The 27,816-nt window shown below is 40.7% G+C and overlaps 1 protein-coding gene across 3 annotated transcripts in view; it reads left to right on the top strand.

Moving 5' to 3' along the window:
• The window catches only part of SULF2 (sulfatase 2), a 65,539-nt gene extending 37,954 nt beyond the window's left edge, over positions 1-27,585 (top strand). The window contains exons 11-21 of one of the 3 annotated variants that reach the window (XM_069872138.1): positions 8,500-8,707; positions 14,941-15,184; positions 17,024-17,120; positions 18,867-18,961; positions 21,223-21,279; positions 21,682-21,851; positions 22,266-22,408; positions 22,611-22,734; positions 24,068-24,098; positions 24,383-24,439; positions 25,451-27,585. In XM_069872138.1, coding sequence (XP_069728239.1) covers positions 8,500-8,707; positions 14,941-15,184; positions 17,024-17,120; positions 18,867-18,961; positions 21,223-21,279; positions 21,682-21,851; positions 22,266-22,408; positions 22,611-22,734; positions 24,068-24,098; positions 24,383-24,439; positions 25,451-25,481 — 1,257 coding nt within the window. In that variant the 3' untranslated portion in view covers positions 25,482-27,585. The remainder of the gene's footprint in view (positions 1-8,499; positions 8,708-14,940; positions 15,185-17,023; positions 17,121-18,866; positions 18,962-21,222; positions 21,280-21,681; positions 21,852-22,265; positions 22,409-22,610; positions 22,735-24,067; positions 24,099-24,382; positions 24,440-25,450) is intronic. The other 2 variants (XM_069872139.1, XM_069872140.1) reach the window with 2 other exon arrangements.
• Positions 27,586-27,816: the final 231 nt, after the last annotated feature.

The following is a 27,816-nucleotide window of genomic DNA, read 5'->3' as shown; positions in this document are numbered from 1 at the left end:
TCACAATTATTTTGAACATTATTGTAAGAACAGAGGGGAAGAGAGACTTTCCAACTCCATGTTGTCACTGAAGCTGTCTCTTTGCATAAGGTAACTTAGCTACATTCAGGCTTTCTTACTCTAATTACCACATGTCTCAGTTATGGAAGAAAGGGGGAAGGTCCTGTATTGTCTACACACGTTTGCAGGCTTATGTTTTTTTCCATGGATAATAAAATGTCTTTGACATCTGTAAAAAGTGGGCATAAAATGTCAACTCCATACTCAGAATTGCCAATAAATTCCAAAGTGAAGGTGTGCTAATAAGAGCTGCATGTGCTGCATCTTCATTGTCAGGAGGCAGAGAGGAGAAGAACTGTTTTGAACAGTTCAGTCAGACATAATTGGAAGTGATAGGATTAAATTGAGCAAAAAAGAAATTTAAGTTGGACATCAGGAAAAATTGCCTAACAATCAAGTCAATTGGAGTCTGGGAAGGGCTCTCAAGGGAATCTCAATCCATCTAACCCCTGCTCTAGAGAATATGTCCTCGCAGTCTGTCTAGACAGCAGAAATCGTGGGAGATGAATGTGCTTATTTGAGGATAAGTTATGTCTAAATATGGGTGCACCCAAAAGTCTTTTCAGAGTGAAGCAAGACTCACTTCTCAAATGACAAATGGGTGTTGTCTGTTTGCTAGTGCTGTTCACATCTGTGCATAGTAAGTAGAAGAAGCCCAAATGGAAAACATACTACTGCCTTGGGGGAGTTTACGGTATATATGGATGCAGCAGTTCTTTAGCAGATGTCTCCTGCTCCTGCAGGACACTTTATTATTTTGCATTTGACAGAGTCTGGAGTGTTCTGTGCAAAAGGTGAATTTTCACATTTTGATGCAAGGACGAAGAGAACTCTGGGTCAGAATTAGGTGAAAGCTCACTAAAGTCATTGGGACTCTTTCTTTTGACCTAAACAAGTTTTGGCGACCTGCTGTTCCATGCACAGAGAAGTCTAAGCAGTGCCTGGGAATCTTAAGTGTGGGCAGGAGTTGAGAAGCACAAATGCAGGACAAAGCCTCAGAAGGAGAGTGAATGAGAGGAGACAAGGACAGAGCTTAGAGTAAAGGAGAAGTGAAGAAAGCTTTGAATGTGAGATGGAGAATTTGAAATTTCACTTTGTGAGCGTGCAAGTTTCTGAATACAGTTCTATCACCACAAAATGCTCTTCCTTTGCAAATCTCTGTCACCCTCCTTGACCTATAATCGTTTTGATAAGAGAGCACTAGGCTCATGGAGATGAGGCTATTCATGCCGTTTAAAACCTTGTTTCAGAGTCCATTATGTGGGATTTTTTTGGCAACATTAATATATGTAAATTCTTCTGAGTGCAATGGGAATCTGTGTGTTGCCATGTTTTCTTTTTCAGTTAGTAGGGTTTGGTCTGTGTTAGTTATTTGTATCCAACTAAGGGTGATTGTAGGCTCAGATGAAAGAGCGGCTCAGCATTTTTATTCAAGGATTTAAAAGAGATGAGCTCTTTCTTCCGTCATGAAATAAAAAACGTTTATCCTAGTACCTAATGGCTTCCACACAATTTTTTTCCCTTCGGTATAGTTCGGCCTTTCATTCTAAACTGGCTGGTAAGTGGAAGCTGACCCACTTCTATCTGGCGGCCTGCATTAATGTGCTTTTGTGAAAGCCAATTATGATATCGGCATTTGCTCTGTAGAGTATTCCCAGCAACTCCACAGTATCATAACAACAGCTGCACAAAATCTCCCTCTAAGTCATTTGCCAACTTTGTGCATGTTTGTTAAACATGCAAGGCTTGCAGCGCTGCTGTTCACTGCAAGGAACGGATGCTATACATGGGGGGAAAAAAATATAAAATATTAATTTTGTCTTTAGCAGGGCCTGGCGTAGTACAACAATATTGCTAACTTGTGAAGGAAAAATAGTTGTCTGAATTCACATTATTTACTTTTCAAAACCTATTTCTTTTCAAAGCTCCATTTATGTACAACTCTGACACAAATAGCACTAAAAAATATTATTGTTTATGACATTTTTTTTACCAGAAGACGTTCAACATACAAGAATTTTCAGTTTTTCCTTCAGTTGCTCTGTAAACATAAAGTAATAAGCAGTCTTCCCTCTGATTTCTTTGTGCTGTACCAGGTGCATGAAGGGCTATTCTCTTTTGTAACTGGCATGAAGGTATCATAAGTAAAAGTATGTCACTTACTCAATTGGTCCCCCCAGTTCTCTGACATAGTATGACATTGCAGTAGTGAATACTATTCTGATTAACGTATGCTTTCCCATAGCAGTTCCCAAGTGGTACCTCTAGATCATATTCCTGCCACCATAATCATCACGAGCCATTTCCTACTGCCAAGGGTGCAGCAGGAGAAAAAATTACTTACATTTTCTCCTTTTCTTCTAAGCTTGAACTCAGGTTAGCCAGACCTAGGAAACCAAGTGAGGGGTGTTTTTTTGATTTCTTTAAAAACTGTGAAAAAAAGTTTTGATCTGTGTATCTTTTGTGGTTGTCTGTTCTTTTGTACCTAGCAGAGATATCCTGAGGTTTCTAAAGAATTTAGGCTCTGTCGATAAGTGAGGCATAGCAAGCCAGCTAGAATCCAGATAATTTTAATAGCTCTTTAAGCAGATCTTTGGAGTTCCTGAATTCCAGTGCAAGTTGCGCATGCTCAGCAACTTTCTTAATGTGCAATTGCGACAAGAAATGACTTGTTGATAACTTCATACATTAAAAATTTTATCACCCCTCAACCTGTTAACATATAGGAGGCAACAACCCATGAAAATTAAAATCATGATTTATTAAGAGCTGTTATTCAAGGACTGTATTCCTTATCAGGAATTATAATTAACAGAATTGGTTCCCTGTTTTAGCCAGAAATAGCCTGTAATGATTTCCGGAGGCTGTTTTACTTATGTATTTTTTTTGCTTGTTGTTGCTTCACAAAACCAAGAAATTTGCATCTCTTGTTAACTGAGATTTTTAAACTCCTTGCCATTGCAGTAGTGGATGTTGCAAGTAGCTTGGAAAGTCAATACTAACACTTAATAGAAATGCCAGACTTTTCAAATATTGTGAGATGAGTAGCAGTGTAGTTCAAAAGACAACAAGGTGAAGGTCAGGAGACTGGCTTCAATCTCACAACTGTTACAGACTCCATGTGGGACCTCTGGTTTTCTTCCACCACCACTGTAATTTCTGCTTCGGCTGCACTCACTCCTTAGCTTCTGCACTACCGAATGCAGCAGCTGGGACCATTTCATACCACAATCCAATTATTGTATTAATAATGAATTATATCATTGTGATCTTAAATTTAGCTGAATACCTCTTTTTTATATTTGCATGCTAGTTGATAGTGCCTCAGTGCAGCTCCAGTCTGGGGCATTAAAAAGCCCTCCAAATTTTCTGTCAATAAATTGTTCATCCATCTTATAGTTCTGAGGTTTGAATGATGCGTAGTGTGTGACAACTGAAATTGAGCTGGGAGCCCAGCGGTCTGAATCTCAAAAAATCATGACCTAGAGTAATGAAATAATATCCAGCTGGAATGAAGACCAGGCAGTGCTATTTATATACTGATAGGATGAAATAAAGGAAACTATTTATCCTTTGCCAATGGATAAATTGGAAGAAGATACAGAGAGAAGAAAAAAAAAATCCAACAAAAATTCTTAAACAATTAAGAAAATAATACCAGTTGTATAGAACTAAGGAACTGGGCATATTCAGTCAAAAAAACAGCTGAAGAGAGAGGAATCTGTGTGAATCTAAGAGATGCTATACAGAACACACGAGCCAATTCTTTTCAGTCGACAAGAACAGAGAAGTAGTAACATGTATATGACAAACAGTGGGAGATCCAGGTTGACTGTCTCCTGGAACCTGTTATGCCTGAGCAGCAGGACAAGCCACCACATAAGCAGCAGACCTACCACTTGTAGAGAAGGGGGTTGCATCTCTCTGAATTTTGCTGTTCTCTCACCCAATAAAAAATAACACAAGGAGTGAACCAAAGCAAAGGAGAAGAGCTAGCTAAACTATAACTATGACTGTTTCATACTGACTAAACTGTAACTGTACTGTTTCATACAAGAAAATGTACCCTAACTACCCATAACTGGATTTGGATGGGAAGTTGGGGTATTTCTGGGCATTAAAGCAGTTTGTGTCTAGCTCACCAGCCAATGTGGCTGCAAGGCTGAGGTTCAGAAACCATCCGCAGAAACTAGAGAGGACGGATATTGCTGAATTGGTTTTGTCAGGTTGCTGGCATGGACAGGGACTTTATTATCCTGCAGAAACTTTGATTCTTAGAGCCTATATTCCTAAAACTGTTAGGGAGTGAGCCTTGCTGACAGCCAACTGATCAGACAGTTTCACTTTTCACTTCTCTGTAAAAGCAAATGGAATCTCTTTTGCTTAACAAAAAGAGGAGCTGATGAGACACAGCATGATGATTTAAGGCTCAGCTCTGAAAGCTGTATGTTTCCACTGGAACCTTTTCTTCGCAAAGCTTGTGTGATCAGCCCTTTTCCCCAAAGAAAACAATGGCAATTGAGAGAGATTCACTAAGGGAAATGAGTGAATTGTAAGAAAAAATCCTACAGGGGAGGTCATGGCTATTTTTTTCTGATTAGGGCCTCAAGTAATGACTTTGAATTTACATCTGTGATTGCTGTAGCGGTAAGATGTTCATGCACAATAATGCAAAAATCACTTCATGGTGATGGGGGCTGTGAAGGAAATAGTGGAGTTTTGACACACAGAAAAATACAACGTATATTTTCCTGCTAAGGGGTCATTTGCATGTTCAAGGTGAATAGTGTTACTGGAGGGAAACAACTGCTGCTGAGATTTGTTTTGTAGATATTGAAATCCCGATTTACTTTTGTTGATACACATAGCAGGTAGTTCGGGCTGGAGGAGAGAATAGGTGTTACAAACTGTCTTCTCTTTACCTTTGCAGTATACCTTTGAACAAAGTCTCTGGTCTGTAACACTGATTTCTCCATTAAACTAAAGCCCAGATTCTTCTGCTCTGCACACAAACAACTGGGGAGCATGTGTTATGCGGTGGGAGGTAGGGCAGAGGATGGAGTAGAAGTGTTAGAACAAGCCCAACACAGTAGGTGGCAGGAAGCACAAGCACAGCAGCTTTCTTGGCCTGCCTGAAGATGGTGGGAAATCTCCAGCTGGAACAGCTTTAATGATTAAATGAGGTGTCTGGAAAGTTTTTCACAATGTGAGCTTGATAGAGTTCAGGACATATTGCAAAAGCCTATTATTTGATGGCTTGAGTAGCTGTTCTGCAAAGTTTTGCAGGAAGAAAAAGAGGTTCATCCTTTGGAATTTTGATATAAGCTGGCATGAACTTTGTGAGGGTGTCTGGGTTTTCCACTGACATTTAGGGTTTTTTTAAACTGCTCTACCTCTCAGGGTGTAGCTCTTGTGAGATATTATGAGCTGTAAAACTTGAATTAGGAGCACATCTTTTGGCCTAATGAAAAAAAGTCACAAAAAGTTGGGGGCATATGATGAACTAAGGGCACTTTGTTTTCTGGACGGGTTGAGTTAATCCACTATTTATACGTAATTACATTTTGCTGCTGGATTGTTATCATTTGTACCTGCGTGTCAAAAGTATCTCTGGAGTACTCTGGAGTTCTTCATATGTGGATTTAGTTATTCAAGTGATCACCTTTTCTGAAATATTTTAGTTGCTTCCAGGGGTTGACACAGGTTTCTGCATGATGGCATGTTGTCCACTAGATAAGATGCCAGAATTCACAATGTTCCAAGCTTCTTGACTGTCAAGCAGGGGCTTTCGCAGTTCCTTTGCAGTTACTGCCCTTTTTCCCTTAGTTTAAAAGCATCCTGTGGAAATGACTACAACTAGTACAGCTGTGATATTGACCTAAAGGATTTGTGTTTGTACTTAGAAGCCGACCAAGGGTAAGATGTTGAATCCTGGACACGTTCATACAAATGCCCATGTCTGGTTTGGGGGAAAAAATTAAAAGCTTGGGACTTTTGGGTTGGTGGGTTTTCTGCCCTATACATGTGTTCTGTGTGTGCTTGTAAAGTCATTTACATAGTTCTGCACTGCAGTCATTCAGCAGTGGACCTGTTAATGCATACAATGTGCCCTTCCAGCAAAGCCTTTAAAATGTTTTCACTGTAGCATACAGCTGCCTCGGAAAAAATTAAACTGCACCAAAATTAAAGGATTTTTTCCAGTTCACCTGGAGGGGAAAAATGAGCATCATTTTCTTGACAGGAGATGAAAGAAATAGAGAAAAAATATTTTTGGGCTGTACATGAGAGCACTTATTTACAGTAGTTCTCATCATGGCATTTAACTTGCCTTCTGTTGAATCTTCATTTTTCATGTATCAGACACCTACAGCATAGAGCTCTACTGAACAGAAAATGCAGCTTGTTCATATATTTCAGAAATAAGATTCAGATTAATTGAAATGGGAAACAGCAACAAAAACATTTTTACATCTTTTTTTCGTTGTTAAAGAAACTGTTGCTTGTTCTAGTAAAATAAGTTTTACTTCAGACCTCAGTCGGTGCATCAATCAAAGATAGATGTTTACAAAAATAACTTAAAAAATGAGTCAGCAATTTATTCTTCAAAGGTTACTTCTATTCTACGCCCCATCTCGGTCAGCGTGTCCTGTTTTACAGATGAAGACAGTCAGGCAAAGCTGTCTTGATTCAAATGTCTTGCTGTCAGTTCCTCTCATTTATTTCCTATGATTCCTTGTGCTGGAAGTTAAACCAGGTTTATCTGCATCTCTCCAAGGCCTGGATCAAACAGGAGGTTGGACACAATATCTACACTGAAGAATTAAGTGTAGGAGACCTGGCATCCCATTTTCTGAGGAAATTGGTGAACACACCATAAAACTCTGAGCATTTCAAATGAGAGATGCCCCCTGGACCTAGAGAAATCCATTGTCACTGGCCAGTTCACTTCTGACTCCTGTTAAATTCTGTATAATAAAAGCACAGTGATATTGTTTTTTCTTACTTTACTGTCAGGCAAACAATGGAGTGAATTTCAATAGAAAATGTAGGCTTTGTTAGCCCAGCCTGGGCACAGCTCTCTATGGGAATTGCAGTGACTGAATCTCCCTCATAGCGCTGCAGGCTGCTGTAAAATGTCATCTCACTTGGGAGCTCTTGCTGTTTTAACTTTTGTTCTTCTATTTGGAAAACTCTCAATATTCCAGTGAGTCCTGCAGGCACAGGCTTAGGGTTTTGTAATAGGGGAAAAAAGAGGAACACTTCTCAAGACTCGGCAAAAAGCTGAAGTGTTTCTGAGAGTCTCTATTTAAAGCAGTGGCAACTGCTACTGTGAGGCTGTTTATGTATCTCAAAGCCTAGCTCTGTAGCTAGTCGTGTGTTGGTAAATAAAGGAGTAGGTGAAGTGATTTTGTGATTTATCTGGGAAGTGGGTAAAACTTCTGTGCCAGGTTGAAGGTGGCTAAACTCCCTTGCGCTTGGCACAGGTCTGACGGCAGCACAAAGAAGCTATAAGCAAGTTACTTCAGGTTTTGAGTAACAGGAGATTAGAGATGAGATATTCTCTGGTTTGAATGGGAGAGGGAGGGCATTCTCACTTGAGTCATCCTGTGCAGCTCACCATTGCTAGTCAAGCCCCAGGGTGTTGAGTGTGAAAAGCTATTAAGAGAAACACTCAGGGTGGAGGTAAGCTTGTCTAACCACAGAGTTCCATAGCTGATCCAGTCCTACAGACCATTTTAAAGGTCGGTGAAGAGAAATAGGCGCTTCTGCAAGGTGATGTTTTTTCTTGTCTATTTTATATGGCCACTTTCGGATGGAGGGAATTATACCTTGGAAGTGACTGTTCCCGTTCTTTGACTAGACTAGAATAAGCCCAGATGACCAGCTCAGGCCAGACCTTTACAGTAAAGGAATCCACAACCTGGATAAAGTCAGCCTACCATCAGATATTTGAGCTAGGAAAGAGAAGACTCCTCTGGTGTAGAGTAGGGGATGGGGCTGAGATTATATGCAGGCCTGAAGGCTTGGTACTGTTTTTTGGTGTAATAGTGGCATAGATTCCTGCCAACCTGACAAAACATGCCGATAGGTAAAGATTCGTTTTAATCCTGTGGATAAGGCTTGAACATTCTTGGTTCATGGCACAGTAATGCTTCTGAAAGTTGGCGTGTGTCACCTGCATGGTTTTAGCTGTAGTATTGATTTTCTTAAGAAATTCCTGTTGTTCTGCCTCCAGGAAACAAAATGAGAAGCAAATGCATGCGTGTTCCAAAGAGTTCCGATTTGTCTGGAAATAGAAGATTACAAAAAGTCTGGTTTGGTAGTGGGTGATAGATGAGCCTCTGCTTACTACCACAAGGAATCTCCAAGATCTCTGAAACTGGCCATTTGACAAAGCACAGTCAGAACAGAGGTTTAATGACCAAATTTTTTTTCCAGAAATGGCAGTGTGTAGAAGACGCCAGTGGGAAGCTCAAGCTACACAAATGCAAGGGAATGGCGAACCTGGCAGCTGCAGGCAACAGCAAAGGTACCTCCAATATTTTGCCCAAGTATTACAACAGGAATAGTGAAGACTGCAACTGTGAAGAGAACGAATACAAGCTCAGCCACATCGGACGGAGAAAGAAACTCTTCTCCAAGAAAAGTAAGCAAACCCACCGTATCTTGTCTCTGCCTTAGAAAACTGTTCTGATTTTGTTTACTAATGCACAAAATTGTCCTGATATTCATGTACATTGTATTCTATCAGCATAATTACTGAATATCTAACTGTGAAACAGTGTGCCTCATGGTGGACAATCAGATTTGAAAATATCTCTGTCTGGAGGAGGAGGAGCGTTTTGATGCGAAATAGGGTTCTATGTCTTTCAAAACTGGGAATTGCAGTACACAGACTGAAGTGGCAAGTAGCAGCACACCCTTACACGGGCTGTGAAACACAAGCAGTGTTTTACAGCAAATACTCCAGTTTTCAGTAGGCACTGCAATGCTTGGAGCCATTACTGCAGTGATTTATTTTTAATAAGGATGCTTATGCTTTGTTACAGAAGCTGCTTGCTTCTAACGTCCCTTCCCTGTGCTCAGTCAGCAGAGACAAGGTTGACTTTTAACCAGAGATCACGTCCAAAGGGGATGACTGTGTTTCTGGTTTCCTTGGCACAGATCAGGTGCTTTTTCAGAAACCCATTCTACTGGCTCTGTATTAAACCTTAGTCAGACTAACATCTATATTTGAAGTACATAGTCTAATTATAGATTAAAGAGGCAAATGGCAGCACAGAATTATTATTCACTTGTAATGTTTCTTTCGTCTCACTCTGCAAATACAGAGCCTTAATTATTTAGCAGATTAGTCTTTCTGTATAATGACCTGGCACAAGCTTCAAACAGAGAGTTTAAATTGATTTTCTCCCATTATATTTGCCTTGCAAGCTGATTAGTACCTACTAAGCTAATTTTTAGTTGAAAAAAATTATTGGTTCCAGGATGAAATTACTCAACTATACTTGCTGTTTACATATGTGGCACAGCAGATAATCTTTAAATAACACTAGAACTTGCAGTTCAATTAACTTTTTTTTTTTTTTTTTTTGAAATCACACAGGATAAAGTTCAGTTGTGGGGAGTCAAATAACAGGAGTAGATCGAAGGTGCTTATGTGAGAAGAAGAAAACAATTTAAGAGAGGGCAACATAATGTCATCTGATAATACTTAACAGTTATTTAAGCGTTTTTCATCTCTGTCTTGCTTCCTGCACATTAACTAATTTTCACAACAACCAGAGGAGGTGATTGAGTGTATAATTACCTTTAGTTTATAGATGGAGGTAAAGAAAGGTTGCCTCCTCCAGTAGAGGGCTCAGAATGGTGATTTTCTCCCTATGTTCTGCTCAGAAGAGGCAGATTGTATACTGCAGCCTTTGGCTGACTTGCCTCATTCGATTGTACAATTTTGTAGTATGAGATAGGGTCTTTACAATCATCTTCCCATTGCTTCTGTCTTGAGCAAAATAACTGACTCCACAGATGCTTTGTTCTTCCCTCTACCCACATTCGTGGAAGAGGTTAGCTTGGACCTATTGACATAGATGCTGTGATTGGTGTTGGCTATTCTTTCACATACCCTTACTTAATGAATCATGCTCTGAACACAAATGAGCACAAAGCAATACAAGCCAAGGGAACATAGCAAGGTTTTGCTAAACAACTTACCTAGAAAGCTGTCACACTGGATTGTAACTGGTAAGAGGGTGACGTGAGTACTGGTGATGGGTATTTGGATTTTTGTGACCTGTTTCACGAGACTCGGGATAAAATGTGGGCTGTGCTGGGTTGCATAGTTTTGAGGGCACTTTGGGGTCCGCTACTCAGAATTTCGTAAGTATCATACTGCAGCTGTACTTGAATGCCAGTAAATGCTATTCATCAGACTGAACAATAGCTAAATAGAAAAACAGAATTTTCAAACTGGACTAGGATCACATCCGCATTAATGCATTAGTTCACAGCAATAGTGTAGTTTTGAAGGAAACACCCTGATCACTCCCTTGTATTATGCACAATAGAGATGGATTTGCAGAGCAATTTTGTTGGATTCTAATCTACAGTCATTTGCAGAAAACTGAATTGGGTGCCCTGCTTCTGGGGTGCATCAAGGGTGTTGCAAACCCTGATGGAAATATGAGGATTGGTCTTTCAGAAAGATTAAAACCAGTCGTGTGTGGTGAGAACATGTAGTATTAAAAACCAGATTAAATTGCTTATGGAGGGGCTGGAACACCAAATGTTTTGATAAAATAATTACTTTCCAAGGTAGGCACGGTCTAGACCCACTGTCAGGTGCACCAGTGAATTCAGCAGACAACATTGTTTTCTAAATTGAGTAAATTCAGTTGCAAAACAGGGTCATGTCATTTACATGCCATTTGGGCCACATTACAAATACACGACTTGCCTGCAAAGGTTTTAAATGCTAGAAACATGATCATTAGTATTCAGTATATCTGGGTCTGGGTGTCAGGAATGCTTACATTTCTAAGTCCTCTCAATTTTATTTACTATGTTTTGATTTTTAAAAGAAAGATGAAGCAAAGCTTTGCAGTAGGAAGAAAGTTTAAAGTAACAGTAAGCTCTTAAAATCTTTGGCTGTGTTGAGGACTTTTATGTTTTTCTTGCTCTGGATTTGATCTCCTCTTCCTGTGATGAAAAAGTGCATGTGATTAAAGGACTTATTAAGCTGCATGTAGAGAAATGATGACAGGCTGCATGGATTTGTAAACAACAAGCAGAAATGTATACAAAGGGGCTAGTGCATTTTTATTCCAGTTTTGATGTTATTTGTTTTTTTCTTGAGGTAGTGTCACTGCTGGAACAAAATGACTGTCTTTGTTATTAAAAAAAAACAAAACACAAACCAAAAACAACAAAACAAACAAAAGACCCAACAAACTTGAACATCCGCTACTTTAAAGATTGTGCATTTGAAGTGTAATATTTAATGGCAGTTGTGAAAAGATAGGTATAAGAAAGATTTGGGAGTTGTTTTTTTTCTTTGGCTATATCTAAGGACACAGATTCAAAATGAGATTTACAGAAATCCCTAGGTATGTAATGCCCAAGAGAAAATACCTCTAAACCCTTGTCTGTATTTCTAGACAGAAAGAGATATTTTTAAAAATTTCACTTCAAAGTGCCTCATTTTACTGTGATGTTATAGGAAAAATGCTCCTTCTCAACAAAATTCAGCAAAAGAAGTAAACCTTAATGGGAAATGTCAATCAGGAGTTCGTGAGGCTAGCAGTGACTGTTTTCCTCATGACAAATGCAGAAATAGAATCCTTGCATACTAGTGGCTTATTCTATGATCATTGTGATGCTGGAAAATGCATCAGATCCAAAATACCTGTGTAGAGTGAGTGTCACCACGGAAGACCAAGAGTTCCCTATCTTCTGCAGTGTTAGCACTGAGCAGTCACACTCCTGCTTTGGGAAATTGCCACTACAGTAGTTGGTTACAGCCTTCTCAGTTATCCCTGAGAGAACTATAATGTCCAAATGATCTCAGTGTTATATCATGAATTTAGTGGCTTCAAAATAACTAATAAGGCTTGACTGGTGAGGATGTGAGGAGATTTAAATATAAACCCAAAAGCTGGGCATGTTTATGTCAGATATGAAGTTTATGATTTTATAATAGAAGATTATCTTGCTTTATTCACTTGAGTAATAATTTTGGATACTGCAGTTCCTGGTTTTGTGGAACAGCGTTGAAACCTGGTATGATACCAAAATGTAGTTGTAAAAATCTGGTGTGTTTGAGTCTCTGGGCTGTCTGAGGAAACCTGGATCAGAACAGCCTACTTCCTTTCAGGCTCCAGCAAACCCGAGTGTGCTTGTCAAGTGGTCCAAGGAGACACAGCTGGATGAATGAGGCCCTCAAGCATAGTTAGCTTTCTTAAGCCTAAAGTTCTCTGGGCTTCATTTCCGGGCTCGGTTCTGAGGATGCAACTTCTTGGCAGTACCATCTACAAGATAGCTGGCTGCTGTAGAACCACAAGGGGGGCACTGGGACTCATAGAGCTTACCAAAGCCAAACTTTAATAACTTGGAAAAGGGAGTACAGCTCTTTTGGGCCCGATATTTAACAGCCCTAGATCTGCTTTGTTCGTGGGTTGTGCACATCAGTAAATGAATTGAAGAGTGAAACTTCATCCTGGGAGAGAATTGGCGGTTAGATGTTGGTCTTTTTGCCTGCAGTGCACTTTTGCAGGTGGTAGAGCACAATACAGATGAATATTGATCTTATGAAATATTTTAACCACTTCCACTGAAAATAATGGAGTTGGGTACTAATCAGAGCGCTGAGTCAGCGCTGTGGATACTACCTTGCAATAAAGCGCCACAATAAGTCTTTCCTGAGCTGTCTCACTCCAGACCAATTTGTTCCTTGTACGGCTGGGTTAGTTTGGCTGCAAGGGAGGAGTAACTCTTGGCTTTAATTCTTCAGGGACATGTGTGGACAACAGTCCCCTGCACCTATCTGCTGAGATCCAATGTGCTGGAATGGCATATTAGACTTGGAAGGAGAGCAAATTGTTAGTTGGCTCAGCTTAACAACATGAAATGAGGGAACAATTGAAGAAATGGGAGTTAATACTTCGAATATAATTGTTAGGGTGTAGCTTTTTGGAACTTCCTCCTACTTCTGAAAAGATGGGAGTTCCTTCTCATTTAGTCAAACGTTTCCTGAATGGGTGCCTCTAATAGGGTTGGTCTTTTGGGTTGTTATTTTTCCTGCCCCCTTCAGCAGTGACTCACCTGGCTTTTAATATCAGCAATAAACTTTGAACCACGGGTGGAAAAGGGCAAAGCCAGACAATCCAGCTGGTATTCCACTTTCTGTGTGTGGCACTAACCAGTTTCAGGTGGGAGGAGATATTTATTTTATCTTCCCACAGTCTGCAAAATGGCTTTTGAGACCTCTGTGAGCCATTTGGAATTCATGTAAGGCCTCTTGAAAGAAGTCACTGTACATTAATGCCAAAGCATGCTGATTGATGTGAATGTTTCTTTTGTCAATTCTGGTTGTTCTACCTTGCATTCCTTTTTTTCCCCTGCTTATTTTTCTGGAGATTATCCCATAGAGAAAGTCTGCTTTTCTGTGTGGAGCTTGGGATTGCCAGAAAGATTGGTCATCCCATTTGGCATACTGATTTGTGTTTTTCCCTTATCGGATTGCGGAAGGAAGCCCTCTTCTTATGAGATGGGCTGTGTGTTTCAGCTCTGGGTACGGGAGAGGTGACCAGAGGAGCCAAGGGACTCAATTGTTTCCAGTAATGTCTTAGATGACTCCAAGTTGCATATACAGAGCAGAGGCTCAGGCACTGGATAAGGAGGGGAGAGGCTGTGGCACCTAGGCAGTACATTTTTCTCAAGGAATGAGATGATTATGGGTAGTGTAATGAGTGGCTCTGGGCAGTTGTTGGCAGAGAGCCAGAAATATTATCAGAGATGTGACCCTATCATACAGCAAGGAAGTTTAAATATGGATTTAGACTCCATAACTAGGATATGTTTGCACCATTCCAAATGGAAGAGGAGCTTTGGGGTTTTGGACCGGGACAGAGAACTTTGGAAAGCAGTAATGGTGAAAAGATCTATGGGAGTCTCATACTGTGTAGTGACAGTTTGTAGCAAATGTTTTATTTTGCCTTTGGGCTCCAAATGCAGAAGTAAAGTCTGAGGGAGTAAATTGCACTAGAGATGGTGCTTCATGTACAAACTCACTGACTGGTCTGGTCATCAGGGAAAAAAATGTGAAGAATTGAAATAGATACAGATAAAGGTAAAGATGCAGAAAAATCAATCATCTTGCCTTGAAAAAAAAGCATAGAATCAAGAAAATGCTCAGACTGAACACTGGGGACATCTTCAGGGAAGTGTGGCAGCAATCCTAGCACTGGAGCATTGTGTGGTGGACAACAGAAACCAGTAGAGAACTAGTCTGTAAAGATGACCAAAGACCTTTCTGTCTTGAATTGGCGTAGTTAGTAAGGTCTTACTGCCATCTTGTGACTCTTAGGGTAAAGAGCAGAGTCTCTCTGAATGAGCTGTTTGCTGTCAAAGTGATACTGGACAAGTACATTTTCCTTCCCTTCTGCTATCCTTGTGCATTGCATTATATCTGCTCTCTCTGTCATGCCCAAAGCTATCTATCCACACAAAAGGTAGTGAAGCAGCAGCTCTAACACTGTTTGTCACCTAGTTAATTCCAGATGTCATGGTATGGGCTGTTCCTTTCTCCCAACCGCAAAGAGGACCAAATTGTAACATGTTGTTTCTCCCTCTCTTAATCCTTTCACTTCCTTTTCCATGCAGAATACAAACCAAGCTATGTTCGGAATCGCTCTGTCCGTTCTGTATCAGTTGAGCTGGATGGAGCCATTTTTAACTTGGGTTTAGAGGATGGATACCAACCAGTCTTGCCAAGAAACATCACCAAGCGGCACAAGATGCAGAGGGCTGTTCTTCGTGAGGAGGAAGATAAAGATATGGGAGAATACAGTGGCACTGGTGGCATTGCAGAGTACACAGCCCCCAACTTAATAAAAGTGACTCACAGGTGAGCACATGTGCTATATTGCTAAAAGCTTTTGCAGTTCAAGAGGCTGCTTTACGTAAACAGGCAGGTTAACCTGTGATAAGCACGCCCTGTCTCTTTTGGATACCCAGTCTAGCTTCACTAAAATGCATATTCTCATCTGTATAGCAGCTTTCAGGTTTGGTTTAGTTTTGTCCTGTATAGAGGGGCATGAAGAACTGCAGTAGTGCTCTTAAATCTCATACACTTTGGAGACACTAATGACTGATCACTGCTTGTTTCCAGTGAGGACAAGCAAAACTGTTTGCAACGGTTGTGTGCGCACCTGTCTGAAACTGGGAAGAGCTCTGCCTGCAATCTCAGTGTGTGGCAGGTGACCTGGCCTGGCTGGAGACTGAAGGCTCTGGCTGGAGTATGACCAAGTTTCATGTCGTTGGTTGCTTTGTGTTTCAAACACCGAATCAGTCCTAAGGGAGGAAGCAGCCTCTCGGAGCTTTCTGTAGCCTGTGCTGGGAAAGGAAAAGCTGTATTGTGGATGATGCTGGATGGACCAAGAGCAGTGGGAAATGGAACATAGTGAGAGAGAGATGAGGAAATTGTCCGGGCACTCTGAGCTAGAAGTCTGCTCTTCAGTGTGAAAGTCTAGGGGCTGATGATGGATCTTCAGCTGTACTTAATTAGTTTAGTCACCATTTCTGTTTGTGAATTATCAGGAAATCCACCAATCATTTTTGATTACACGCTTTCAGTTCTTTAGTGACTAGCTCATGTAACATGCACAAGCCAGTTAGCTGCCGTTGAAATCTGTGGTTTCCATTTGACTCTGTTTAGAGGGTTAGAGACCCACCAACCTGAGGAAACATGGCTGGGTTGACATCAGATAATTGTTCTTTCTTTCCCCAGCTCTCAAGAATGTTAAAGATCCATAAGTCACTATTTATGCTTTTCTTCTGGAACAAGTTAAATTGATTTTTGTTGCCTTAATGTATGAATCCCAAATCCATACAAGGAACTGGCAGGAAGGTTGTATATAATTCGTAAGGAGTCCCCAGGAACACTTGCAGAAAAGAAGGCAGTGAGACAACATGCATGAAGTATTTTAGAGAAAATAAAGCAGTATTGAAAACACTCAGCTTTGATTTAAGCAAACATTCAAAAATGACTGTGTTGTATTTGTTGACCCCTAATAAATTTCTAATGTAAATCTGTCAATGGGGAAGGGGTGGGGGTTTGAAAGAATTTTAAAATCTGGATTGCCATAGAAGTTAGTGAAATGTAAGCACTTAATATTGTCAGAGGTTATTTTGCCTTTGAAGTCAGGGAGATATCTTTAAAAAAAAAATATCCCTTTTGAAGAAAACGGCAAAATTTCTTTGTTTCTTTTTTTTCCCTCCCCTTCTCCTTATGGTATAACAGTGCATCTTATAAAGAAGTACTTCATGCTTGCCCCTACCCCTGTATCACTTAATTATGCATTGGGAAATTGGCTCTGAGTAATGCTTTCAGTGCTTGCTAGTTAGGAGAGGTTATTTATGTAGACAGCATAATGAATAAGCAAGAACTATGCAGCACAATTTACATATAGAGATTAAGCAGTCAACGGGTTCTGCTTAATAGAAATATTCTCCTTGAATTTTTCTACTTCTGAAAAATCTCCATGGCAACTCAACACCAAACTTCTTTCCTGCCTCGCAGCACACTTGTATTCTTTTGAATGAACACTGGGGGCTTTAATTCTGCATGTCATTTCCAGTCTGGCTGCTTATCTGTCCTGGAGTTGTGTTATTAAAACCAGCTGATTGCATTGCTCTGCGTGTGTGTATCCACTATAATAAACGTTGCTTGCTTTCCCATGCCAAGGTGCTATATCCTGGAGAATGATACCGTTCAGTGTGACACAGACCTGTACAGGTCCCTGCAAGCTTGGAAGGACCATAAACTTCATATTGACCATGAGGTCAGTGGTGTTATCAGTCCTGCATTTTCAGTGTGTGTTTTAGCATGGTTTTCTTTGGGCAGACAGGATTGTGCTGACTGTGTGTGTGTCTGGCTGCCTCTGGGTGGCTTTGTCCCTCCCTGGAACCTTTTGAACTTGCTGGGTGATTTCAGAATAGATAATTAAGTTACTACATGTTTGTGAAGTCAAGATGCTGAGTGGAGGAGAGAACTGCAGCTGAAGGGACAGCGGAGAAATGTCATAAGCCTTGAGATAAATGAGGAACTTACGAGCATTCCATCCTGCAAAAAAATTCAGCCGAATCTTTTTTACATCTTATTAGCCCTGTTCCCCAATGTACCTCTCCAAAAGAGACCTTCAACTGTCAAACACAAGCCCAAGGAAAAGTGGGCTTTGTTACCTTCAGTGGTTCTGGAATTATTTATTTTGCTTGCTTCTGTTTAACCCTTGCATTTTGGAATGCAGTTAATTTTCCTCGGGCTTGCGGATATGAAGAACCTGGAGATAATTTACCCTACAAAGTTTGCCTGTAAATTGTAATCTGACATTTCTGTCACTAATATTGAAGAATAAAGCTTAAGACCCTTCACTCATGGTTGTGTATGAAAAAGATAGTCTGCTAAAGACCAGATAATGGTGGAACAGTTGCCAAAGAAAAGAGTAAAGGAAGGTCCTACTGTAATCTCTTACCAAGTTCCATGAATTCGCAGTCCTATGTAAGAGCTTTTTTGATCCCTTTTATAATATGGATTCACACATATCAAGGCAGATAAACACTGAAGAACTTACTAGCTCTGCTAGGATTAAAAAAGATAATTTCAACATCATCATACTTTTCTAATTCATTTTTTTTCAGAAAATGTATGCTAATTGGAGCACCAAAGAAAATGAGAGCACACTTCTGGCCTGTTGTGTTCCTGACTCAGGGTCACAGGGCTGGATTCTCTGTGTGTTTTTCTGGATTGCTATCCTGTATGTGCTTCAGCAGCCACGTGCTTCCACTAGGCTTCTGGTCACTGATGTCTAATGGTAGTTTTGCAGGGACTTTGTTGTTCACACTGGATTACTTTGGGTTTTCTGCTGTGTAAAGAACCAAGGTAGAAGCCTGTAATACCCACCTGTGTGAAAGTGGGCCACACTGTGTGAGAGCTGGACCGAACAAAACCATGAGTTTCTTTTACTAAAAAAAAAAAGGCGGTTAAAAATAAACCATGTGGGTGGCACAATTAACTGCTAATCCATATCCCAGGTGGCCAGACATTACTAAAGACTGCCATGCACAATGACGGAGCCTAGCTGCTTTCCTTTTTCAGAAGCTATGAAAAGGGGACTTCAGAGCCCTTCCTCCCCATCCTCTTCTCAGGTTCTTAACAGACTGGAATTTAAGGGCTTCATTTTTCCTTTGAGGAGCCTTTTCCCCCTTCAAATGTGCTGGGGAGCACAAGAGGAGAAGTTACAGTGGAACCAGCAATGGTTGTCTACCTGTGACTGCGTGCCCTCCTGTTCCCCCAAGTGCCACATTCCGCTGTCACGTGCAGTGATCAAAGCAGGCGAACTGTACCAGCAAAGCCTCCTCCTGCTGTGGTTTCCTTTTCAAAAGGAAGGCAATCTGAAAATATTTGTTAGTTATGATAGACATGGAAGGTGGGGAAGAGGAAGTATTTGGGGACAACAGAATAGTTTTGAGAAGGCTGGAATAAGACTAGATCATGCTATATTTTTTTAATGTGTCTTTACTTTTTTTAGATTGAAACTTTGCAAAATAAAATAAAAAACCTAAGGGAGGTGAGAGGTCACCTGAAGAAGAAGCGACCTGAAGAGTGTGATTGTAACAAGATAAGGTAATTCTTGTGTAACTTCAGAGTAATTATTCGTAGTGAACAACTCTCACTGATTTATGCCTTCTCAGGGGAGATCAGAGTCTGTTTTGTTAAGTGGTTGCCTGCTTAGTGTACTCTGTTGGTTTCTGGGGAAGCTGGGCTGCTGCAGAGGTAGAAGACCTCTGTCAAGTGGTGATGGTGTAACAGGGCATGGAATGTGGCTTACAAACCACTTAGCTGTGCTCCTGTACGGAAGGTGTTGCTATCAGATACCAGAGATGAAGATTTTAAGCTGCAGGCTTTTTTCTGAAAGCTTGCTTTCCACGAGGGCAAGTTGTCAGTGGGGTACAGTGTTACACAAACCTGTTTTAAAAAGAATAGTGTGTCAGGCATTCAGAATAATGGGGTGGGGAGATGAGAGAATTCCTTCCCATTAAGTTTTTTCAAGGCTGACTGTATTATCACTAGGATGTGATCATTGCAATATTTAGCAGGAATTTAATGGGTGGTGCAGATTAACTGCATTTTTGTAACCGCTGACATAGTGCACAAGATCATTTTTCCCTAATGCGGTCAGTTTGTGAATTTTAAGTGCAAGAGGCAATACTAAAATAATGATTATGCATTAAGGTCTCTGCAGAGCTGGTTCCTCTTGTCAAGTATTTGCAAAATGGCTGTTGGATTGGTCTCTGGAAAGAAGGGAGCAAGAAGGGGAGCAAAAACGTGCTTGCTCTGCAAATGAGCACAGCACATCTTTCAAAATCAAAATTGATGTTAACAACCGGCTTTATTTAATATGTGCTCTAAAGATGAAGTTATTTTTATAGTGAATGTTTTCTACCAATTATAAAGAATGTTACATTTTTCAAGCCCAGTACAGGGAGCACTTGTACTTGTGCATAGCATTATTGAGGTGAATAATCCCACTGAAATCAATGAAGTTAATCATCTGACTTCTATACGTTTAAGTGTTTGCAGAATGGCATTGAATAAGGATTTAGCATTCAGATTTAGTTGATAAAATACCCAGTGTCTGTACAAGAGAAAATTGACTGAATGCAGATTCTTTAATAAGGTTATTTTGACAATTTGTTATAAGGTTTAAAATCATCAAAGCTTCCAGTAGCATTAATAATTTAAAAGATTTGTTTTGTTTTGAAGGGAATTTTAGTCTGACAGCTAACTGAATTCTGATGTGCTGTTTAGAAAAAAACATTCGTTTAACTTAGTTTCTCTTTGCTGAGATGTGTGTGTAGTACACAAAGGCTTGTAGTGATAGGATGAGGGGCAATGGGTATAAACTGGAGAGGGGCAGATTTAGGCTAGGCATTAGGAAGAATTTCTTCACCATGAGAGTGGTGAGATGCTGTCCCAGGTTGCCCAAAGAAGCTGCGGCTGCCCCATCCCTGGAGGGGTTCAAGGCCAGGTCAGATGGGCCTTGGGCAGCCTGAGCTAGTGGGATGTCCCTGCCCATGGCAGGGGGCGGGGTGGAACTGAGTGATCTTTAAGGTCCCTTCCAACCCAAACTATTCTATGATACTAGTAGCTTTTATCAGTCAGAAAATACTGCCCTTGACTAAGGCTGGTTTGTCTTTTTTAAAACTTTGCAAACTACACAGAAAGGAAATTTCTGCAAAATCTTGTAAGAGTTTCTGGAGACAGAGCCAAAGCAGCAGAGCCACCGGCTAGGATGCATGTCTGCCTCCCCCCTCCATAGACCAGAACCTGTCAGGCCCTGCTATTGCTGGGACGGTTCCCTGCATCTGGTTAGTTTCCTTGGAACTTGTAGCTAGTAACAGTGGAGGGAAAAAAAGAACCATCACACCTGGTATTTAAATCCTTTCATTCAGAAAGAAATTGACGGGAGGTGGCGTGAGCTTTTTGTCTTTTCATCTAAACAATTCAGTGAATACTCAGTTGAAGAAATGTAATTGAATTAAAATCCATAGAGTTACATCTGCCCCTTGTAGGGAAACAAGAACCAGTGACCACTGAAGTTGAAAATAGTGGCTGGCATGCTCTGTGGCTGCGTCCTGCAGTACAGAACCGGAGCAGCATATGTCACTGTGCACAAATGAGCCAAGGACAGACAGGGACACAGCAAGGCTCAGCGGTCCTGACCCAGGCTGGCAGGACTGCGTGCTGCTCAGCACCTGCGTGAATATATTGAAGGGAGAAGTGACACTGGATTAAATCTGCTTTGTGTCCAGTATCACAGAGTAGTAAGGGCACGAGCAATTGTCTGTCTTTTGTTCATCTACAATGCTGGTTTTATTTTGCAGCTACCATAAACACAAAAGCAAGCTGAGGCACAAGGGATCTGGTCTTCATCCTTTCAAGTAAGTGAAGGCTTGTTCCTTTGAAAGAGGAAATGCGAAGACATTAACATTTTGGTCCATGCACGCCAGTTATGAACTAAGCAGAAGTAGTACTATTTCATTTATCCTGTGTTAAAAAGAACAGACAGACACCTGGGCAAGGAACTAAGCCCATGGTGAAACGCTTGTGGGCAATGTCCCGTCACAGACTACAGGGCAAGCTTGTGAGCCCCTTTGGCCTGATTTTTTTCAGTGCTATTGGATTGCAGAGTCATAGCCAGAGCCATTTGGAGAAGCCCTTTAGGTAAAAAACGCTGGTTATTTCTTTCCCTCAAAGCATTTATTTTATTAGCCGTTTCATTTTTTTAAAGGTATATTCAAGTATAACAGAGTCTGCATGACTCTAATGTTTTCTGTGTGCAGGAAGACCCTGCAGGAGAAAGACAGGCTGTGGCTGATTAGAGAGCAAAGACGAAAGAAGAAACTGCGCAAGATGCTTAAGAGAATAAAAAATAATGACACTTGCAGCATGCCTGGTCTGACCTGCTTCACCCATGACAACCAGCACTGGCAGACTGCTCCCCTGTGGACACGTAAGGATACTAAACTAAGGAATAGGTAGGCAGGTACTGGCGTGGCTGGGTGAGGATGCGGGGTTACCGGAACTATCAGCATTAATTATGTAGCCAAAGCCATGCAGCCTTCCTCGCCGAGTCATCTCTGTTTCAGTGTTGGCATCATCCCTGCACAAAAGGTGAGGGAGTTAAAACCAAAACCAACTGCACCACCTGAAATGTCCCAGCCAGAGGAGACAGAGCAACTAGCCAAGCCATTGCTCAGGCTAGCCATGTCCTGGGGTTGGGTGTGCACAGAACACATAGCTGGTGCTGGAAGATGTTCAGGAGTGGATGGAGTGCTTATGGATAAAGGGATTCCACAAACACAAAGCAATAGTGCCTGAAGACAGCAGCATGCAGCTTATGGCTTTATAACTCTTCCATTTGCAGTGGGCCCTTTCTGTGCCTGTACCAGTGCCAACAACAACACGTACTGGTGTTTGAGGACAATCAATGAGACCCACAACTTCCTGTTCTGTGAATTCGCTACTGGATTTTTGGAGTATTTTGATCTCAACACTGATCCGTATCAGGTACTTCATCATAGAACAGCTCTAGAAATACATCACTGTTCCTTATTGATGGTAGACTGAAGTAGCACAGTATTGGTGCAGGATCATCAAACATAACACGCTGTGGCTTCTTTGCTGTTACAAATAAACCACATCTATTCCATATATGGAAGTTACCAGACTACAGAGCAATATTACTAACAAGAACCTCTGTTTATTGCAGCTCATTAATGCAGTGAATACGCTAGATAGAGATGTTCTCAACCAACTGCACATCCAGCTCATGGAACTAAGAAGCTGCAAAGGGTATAAACAGTGCAATCCAAGAACTAGGAATATGGAGCTGGGTAAGTGACTCTCCTGTTACACTCAAAAACTCCCCAAAGGATATGGGACTCTTGCTTACCATTATGAAACTTAGATCCGTCAAAAGGATTTTAATGTTTAGTTGTAGTGGCAATGTCCTGCTGAGGCTGATCACTGACTGCATGCTCCAGTTTTTGTATTTGTTCAATTGGTGTTCTGCAGTGTTTCTTAAATGAGTGCTTTGTAAACAACACAGCAAGGAGCATTGCTGGGGTGCAGAGGAAGGAGATCAGGAAGGAACAAAACTTATGAAAGACCAAAATACCCTACTATTCACTTCCAAGTTCATAGGACTCTTCAAGTTGGAAAGGACCTCTGAAGCATCCAGTCCAAGGTTCTGCTCAACACAGTGAGCGGTGAGGTCAGACCAGGTTACTCAATGCTTTATCCAGTCCCATTTTGAAAACCGCCAAGGATGGAGACTGCACAACCTCTTCAGGCAACTGGTTTGGCAGTTGAATTTCAGCTTTCCCATTGAAGGGGCAATTATAGAAATGCTTCTTTTGGAGACAGTGCAGTCCATGCAGCCTTGTGGGAGATGCTTAAAAATGACTTCAATTTCCAAAAGGATGCCAGTGCTTCCCACCTTATCCATTTTCCCCTACCTGTATTACTGCCAGCTAGTTGTGAAACAGCCACACATCTAAGAAGAGTTGCATTGTGCAACCAAGAGGCATGCTCTCGTAACTATGGATTTAAATTCCAGAAAGCTGAACAGGCCTTTGCTCCTGTTCTAGGTTAGTTTTTTCTCATTTCCTATCTCTTAAATTTGCTCTGGGTGTACTTAATGGATCTGGGGTTTATGCTGCTTGTGATTTTTTTTTTTTTATGTTTGATGATGACAGCAAACCAAAAGGTACAGTTACTTGTATTTCTTCTTTTAGAATTGCATTTTTTATACTCCTTAGTACAATTAAGTTGACATGAGAAATGCTATTATTTTAGAAAATTTATAGCCTTTAAGAGCTTCAAGACCCCACCCCAAAAATACTGTTTCTCTGCCTGAGTCCACAAAGATTATTTTAGTAGATGTAGCACTCACAGCAGCACATACTGAAATCACCTGGTTTGGGCATTGAAATGCACCCCTGAAGGACCTGTACAGAAAAGTTTCAAAGTTGCCTATCCCAATTTACAACCCATTTTACTAATAATAAGGAATTAAACATGAAAGTAATGTTCCAGTTAATATGTAAGGAAATATTTATCATGGCAAGACATGTTAATCTGTTAATATTCTTGGGTCTCTTACCCATTGACACCTTATCCTGCCACAGCAATCATTAATAACGTTCCTCATTTTTCTTTATCTAGGATTGAAGGATGGAAGCTACGAGCAGTACAGGTACATTTGAAAAAAACCCAAACATTCAATTACTTTTCTGAAGTAAAGCACAACCTTCGTGCTGCAGGACAGTGTGGGCTTGGGAACCACAGGGCATCTGCCAGCTCCTTCAACCTCAGTTACTTTCAAACACTGGAGCTACTTCTGGTTCAATGTTACAGCATGTTCTAATCTTTGTAGTCAAAATTAAGGCTCAACTCTCTCCTTTCTCACCTTTCTGACTAGTGCTGGTAGTTTTCTTGGTGATGGTTAACTTTTTTCTCCTTTTGCTGCTTGAAAATTAGGCAGTTTCAGCGTCGAAAATGGCCAGATGTGAAGAGACCTTCATCTGCCAAGTCACTGTGAGTTTGGAGCAGTCCATAGAAAGCATAAACTTTCACTTACCTCTTTTTTCTTCACTTCTCTTTTTGCATGCAGCACCTTTTTTATCATCATCATCATTTGTTCTTATGGAATGCTTAAGTGGGAAGTCCTCTAAATTATGCAAGAAATGCAATCCTGCCATCATTAGAGACAACTACTGCTGTGCAAAATCTCTTGGTACCCATTTTCTGGGAATCTAGGAGCATTACGGTCGAGACAATTTCAAACTTGAGCAAAGGGGTTGCTCAACTGAGGAAAGTGATTACGGTTACCTGCCATTAAAAATCAGATGATGGTATTGGTTTTGTCTAAATTTAGACTTGTAGCAGCGACCTTGTGGTTTCTCACACTGTACAAAAAGAAAAGAACTGTAATTTCTCAGAGCAGAGAGACTATTGTGTATTGTCTTGCCTCACATGTTGCAAGCAAACAGAGCACGTTAGGACAGAAAGGAGATGGCCAGACAGATCTGTGCATTTTGCTTTATTCTGACGTTATACTAAAATCTAAGATTGCCTTTTGGTTACTTTACCGCCCTTTAAAATTTGAAGATGATGCTTAGTTCTCAACCTGCCAGACCCCAAAGGTGAGATACAAATCTGTAAGAAATGAAAAACGGTTCACTTCTGTGTCTGTGTCTCCCCTTAAGAGAGTTCCACTCATTCAAAATCCTAATGTGCTTTGAAATTGCGCAGTGAATACAAGTACCTTAAGAGGCACTGCCCAGCATTCTTGACTCACCCAAGAGGATTTACTCACTTAACAGTAATACCTGACCAGCTTCAAAACCAAAATGAAGTTTGAGGTACACATTCTGTACAGGTTGAAGTTTCAGCCATGGCTGGTTTGTTTCTGGAGTGCACCCGCTGTTTTTATAGGCAGCCCGTGGTGTCTCAATTGTTTTTACCTGTATGGAACCATTAAAAATCTATTTTCATCTGCTTCCTACAGAATGGTATGCACTAAACTGTGTTTGTTTTATTTTGAAGGGGACAACTTTGGGAAGGATGGGAGGGGTAACCTCCCCCAGCTGTCACACCTTTGCAAGGATACAAACTGGCCAGAACTTGAATCCCTGCACAGCCAAAATGACAATGTGTTTGACCTCTGAGGATCAGAACGTTAGCCTAGAGGACTGGATAAACTGGGAGGCTGAAATAGAACATTTGCACTGGTGAGTGAATTAACAAGATGCAGTGAAACTATAAGAAATGCTGTCAAAAACACAGGTCTTCAAACATCACTCTTCTACCTGCTTTTCGCTTTGGATTATACCTCACCTGCTTCACAAGACATTTTACTTCCAGAAGACATCACTAACACTGACCCAGGAATTGACTAAAGAGGAAAAAGCCGCATCCCAAAGACGATTGTCATCCCACGGGACAACACTAAGACAGCGGAAGTAAATATAAAACATTCTTCAGTTCAACTCTATCTTTGGGTGTCCTGTGAAAAACTTCCAAGCCAAGGTAACTCCAAAGCAAGGTTTAGAAAACACGGATGTTTTGCTTCTTACTGGAGGAAAGGTAATGGTGGAAAATAACTTCTAAGAGATTGAAGTGAACAGCATTGAATATTCTCAATACCATGACATTTCTCCAGTCCCCTCTGCAGATTCATTTTAGTTCTGCATCTCCTTGTCCATCCTAGTGACACCTCCATGAAAATTATAGAGGATCTTGACTAACGGGACACTAGATTCTTGGAGGGGTTGTGTAAATATGGATCAATATGCTGTTTGCAAATAAATTCCTTCAGCTGTGAAGAATTTTGTTAATAAAAAGCGTGGAATGCCCACACTCCATTTCTCAAAATGTTAATGTTGCAGAGTGCATTGCACAAGTTACCCATTTTTAAAAGTACTGAAATATTTCAGTAAATGTACATCTTAAATTTTAATGAAATCAGATTTGTATGAAGTTTTTTTATGTGGTGATATTATATTGTATGTTCAAAACCAAACCAGTTCCTTTGGGAAAGCAGCATTTGCTTATTAGTGAAACTTTTACATTTATTTGAACAAAAGGCAGCTCCAAGAAGTTCAAGACTTGTAGCCAATAAAGAATAACTAAGTTATAGTGGAGTCTACAGAAAAGGTAGATGCTGTGATCGACCGTTACTGGTTAAAGGCTTTTAAAGGGAAAACCCCATCATTTTCCTAAGGAAGCACAGCGTACAGCGGCAAGTTGCCTATTTTCATGAGGACATCATTAGATACACAAACTCATCTTGCTCTTCCAGAAAACACAGGCTGAAAATACATCACGGCAATGATGTTGATACCCTTTTGGTTTGTGCACACAGGGAAATTCAAGTGGAATTACTTCCTGAGGGATACAGCTCTCTCGTACCACACACTCATTCTGAAAAACCTGATTTGAATTTACAAACTGAGGAAAAAACCTTCTCCAGAAGTGGCAGCAGGGTCTCCATTGTATGTGCTGTATCATACACCTGGGCCCTGGACCTGTGTTTGTCTCGTACTTGCAGAAGTCAAATACACCCCAAATTTTCTTGTAAGTTTTTTTTGTAATTATGGGAGTATTATATGATTGTCTGTTGGATTCCAGCCATAGATTTCATTTATGACCTGTTACAGATGTCTCAGATTATCAAGGAAACCCCTGCTCAATGATCAGATCCAGGATCAATACGAATGACTAAAAAAATACTGAGTTTAAACTCACCAACGGAAACACATTTTTGCTGCTTTCTAGAGCAAAGCAGCAGCTCTCCTGGCCCCAGGGAGGACGCAGAAAGAATTCTAGAGTGGATTTTAAAAAAACTGCACTTACCTGTTTTGTGTTCAGCCTGTCATCCTTGACAAGATGAGGGGTGACTCTCAAACTCCAGCGCAGCCACCGCTCCTGCTCCTCTCATGTATCCATCGGGAGATGGGAAGGTTACCATGTCTTTTACAGGAAATCCTGGGCTGTGGGAATCTTATGCGACACAGCAGCAGCTGCTGTTTGTGAAAGGTAGGTTGTTACCAAGTTATGGGGATGCTGCCCTCTCTTCTCCTTTCAGCACCAGCCCTGGGTTTTCTCTGACGTTCCTGGGATGAAGTTTTCAGCCTTGAAGTACAAATCAGCTCATACACTCTGCCACCAAGTTCTGATTTTAAATAGAAACCTTTATTTACATTATTATTAACATCCAAACACAAAAATCAGAAGAGCAGCAATACCTTACAACCAACTCTTTTATAAATCAGTCCCCCTGATTTTTCTGTTTTGCAACATAAAGATACAGATATTTCAAGCAATACTTAATGTAAACTAAATGTAAATGCAGTTCTCAATACTGTTTGCCTTCTCCTGAGAAGTTTTTAAAATATTGCTCTCAGAATTAC

This window comes from Phaenicophaeus curvirostris, chromosome 18 (genome assembly GCF_032191515.1).
Source record: "Phaenicophaeus curvirostris isolate KB17595 chromosome 18, BPBGC_Pcur_1.0, whole genome shotgun sequence".
Classification (NCBI taxonomy): Eukaryota; Metazoa; Chordata; class Aves; order Cuculiformes; family Cuculidae; genus Phaenicophaeus; species Phaenicophaeus curvirostris.
This window is presented reverse-complemented; position numbering and strand designations above follow the sequence as displayed.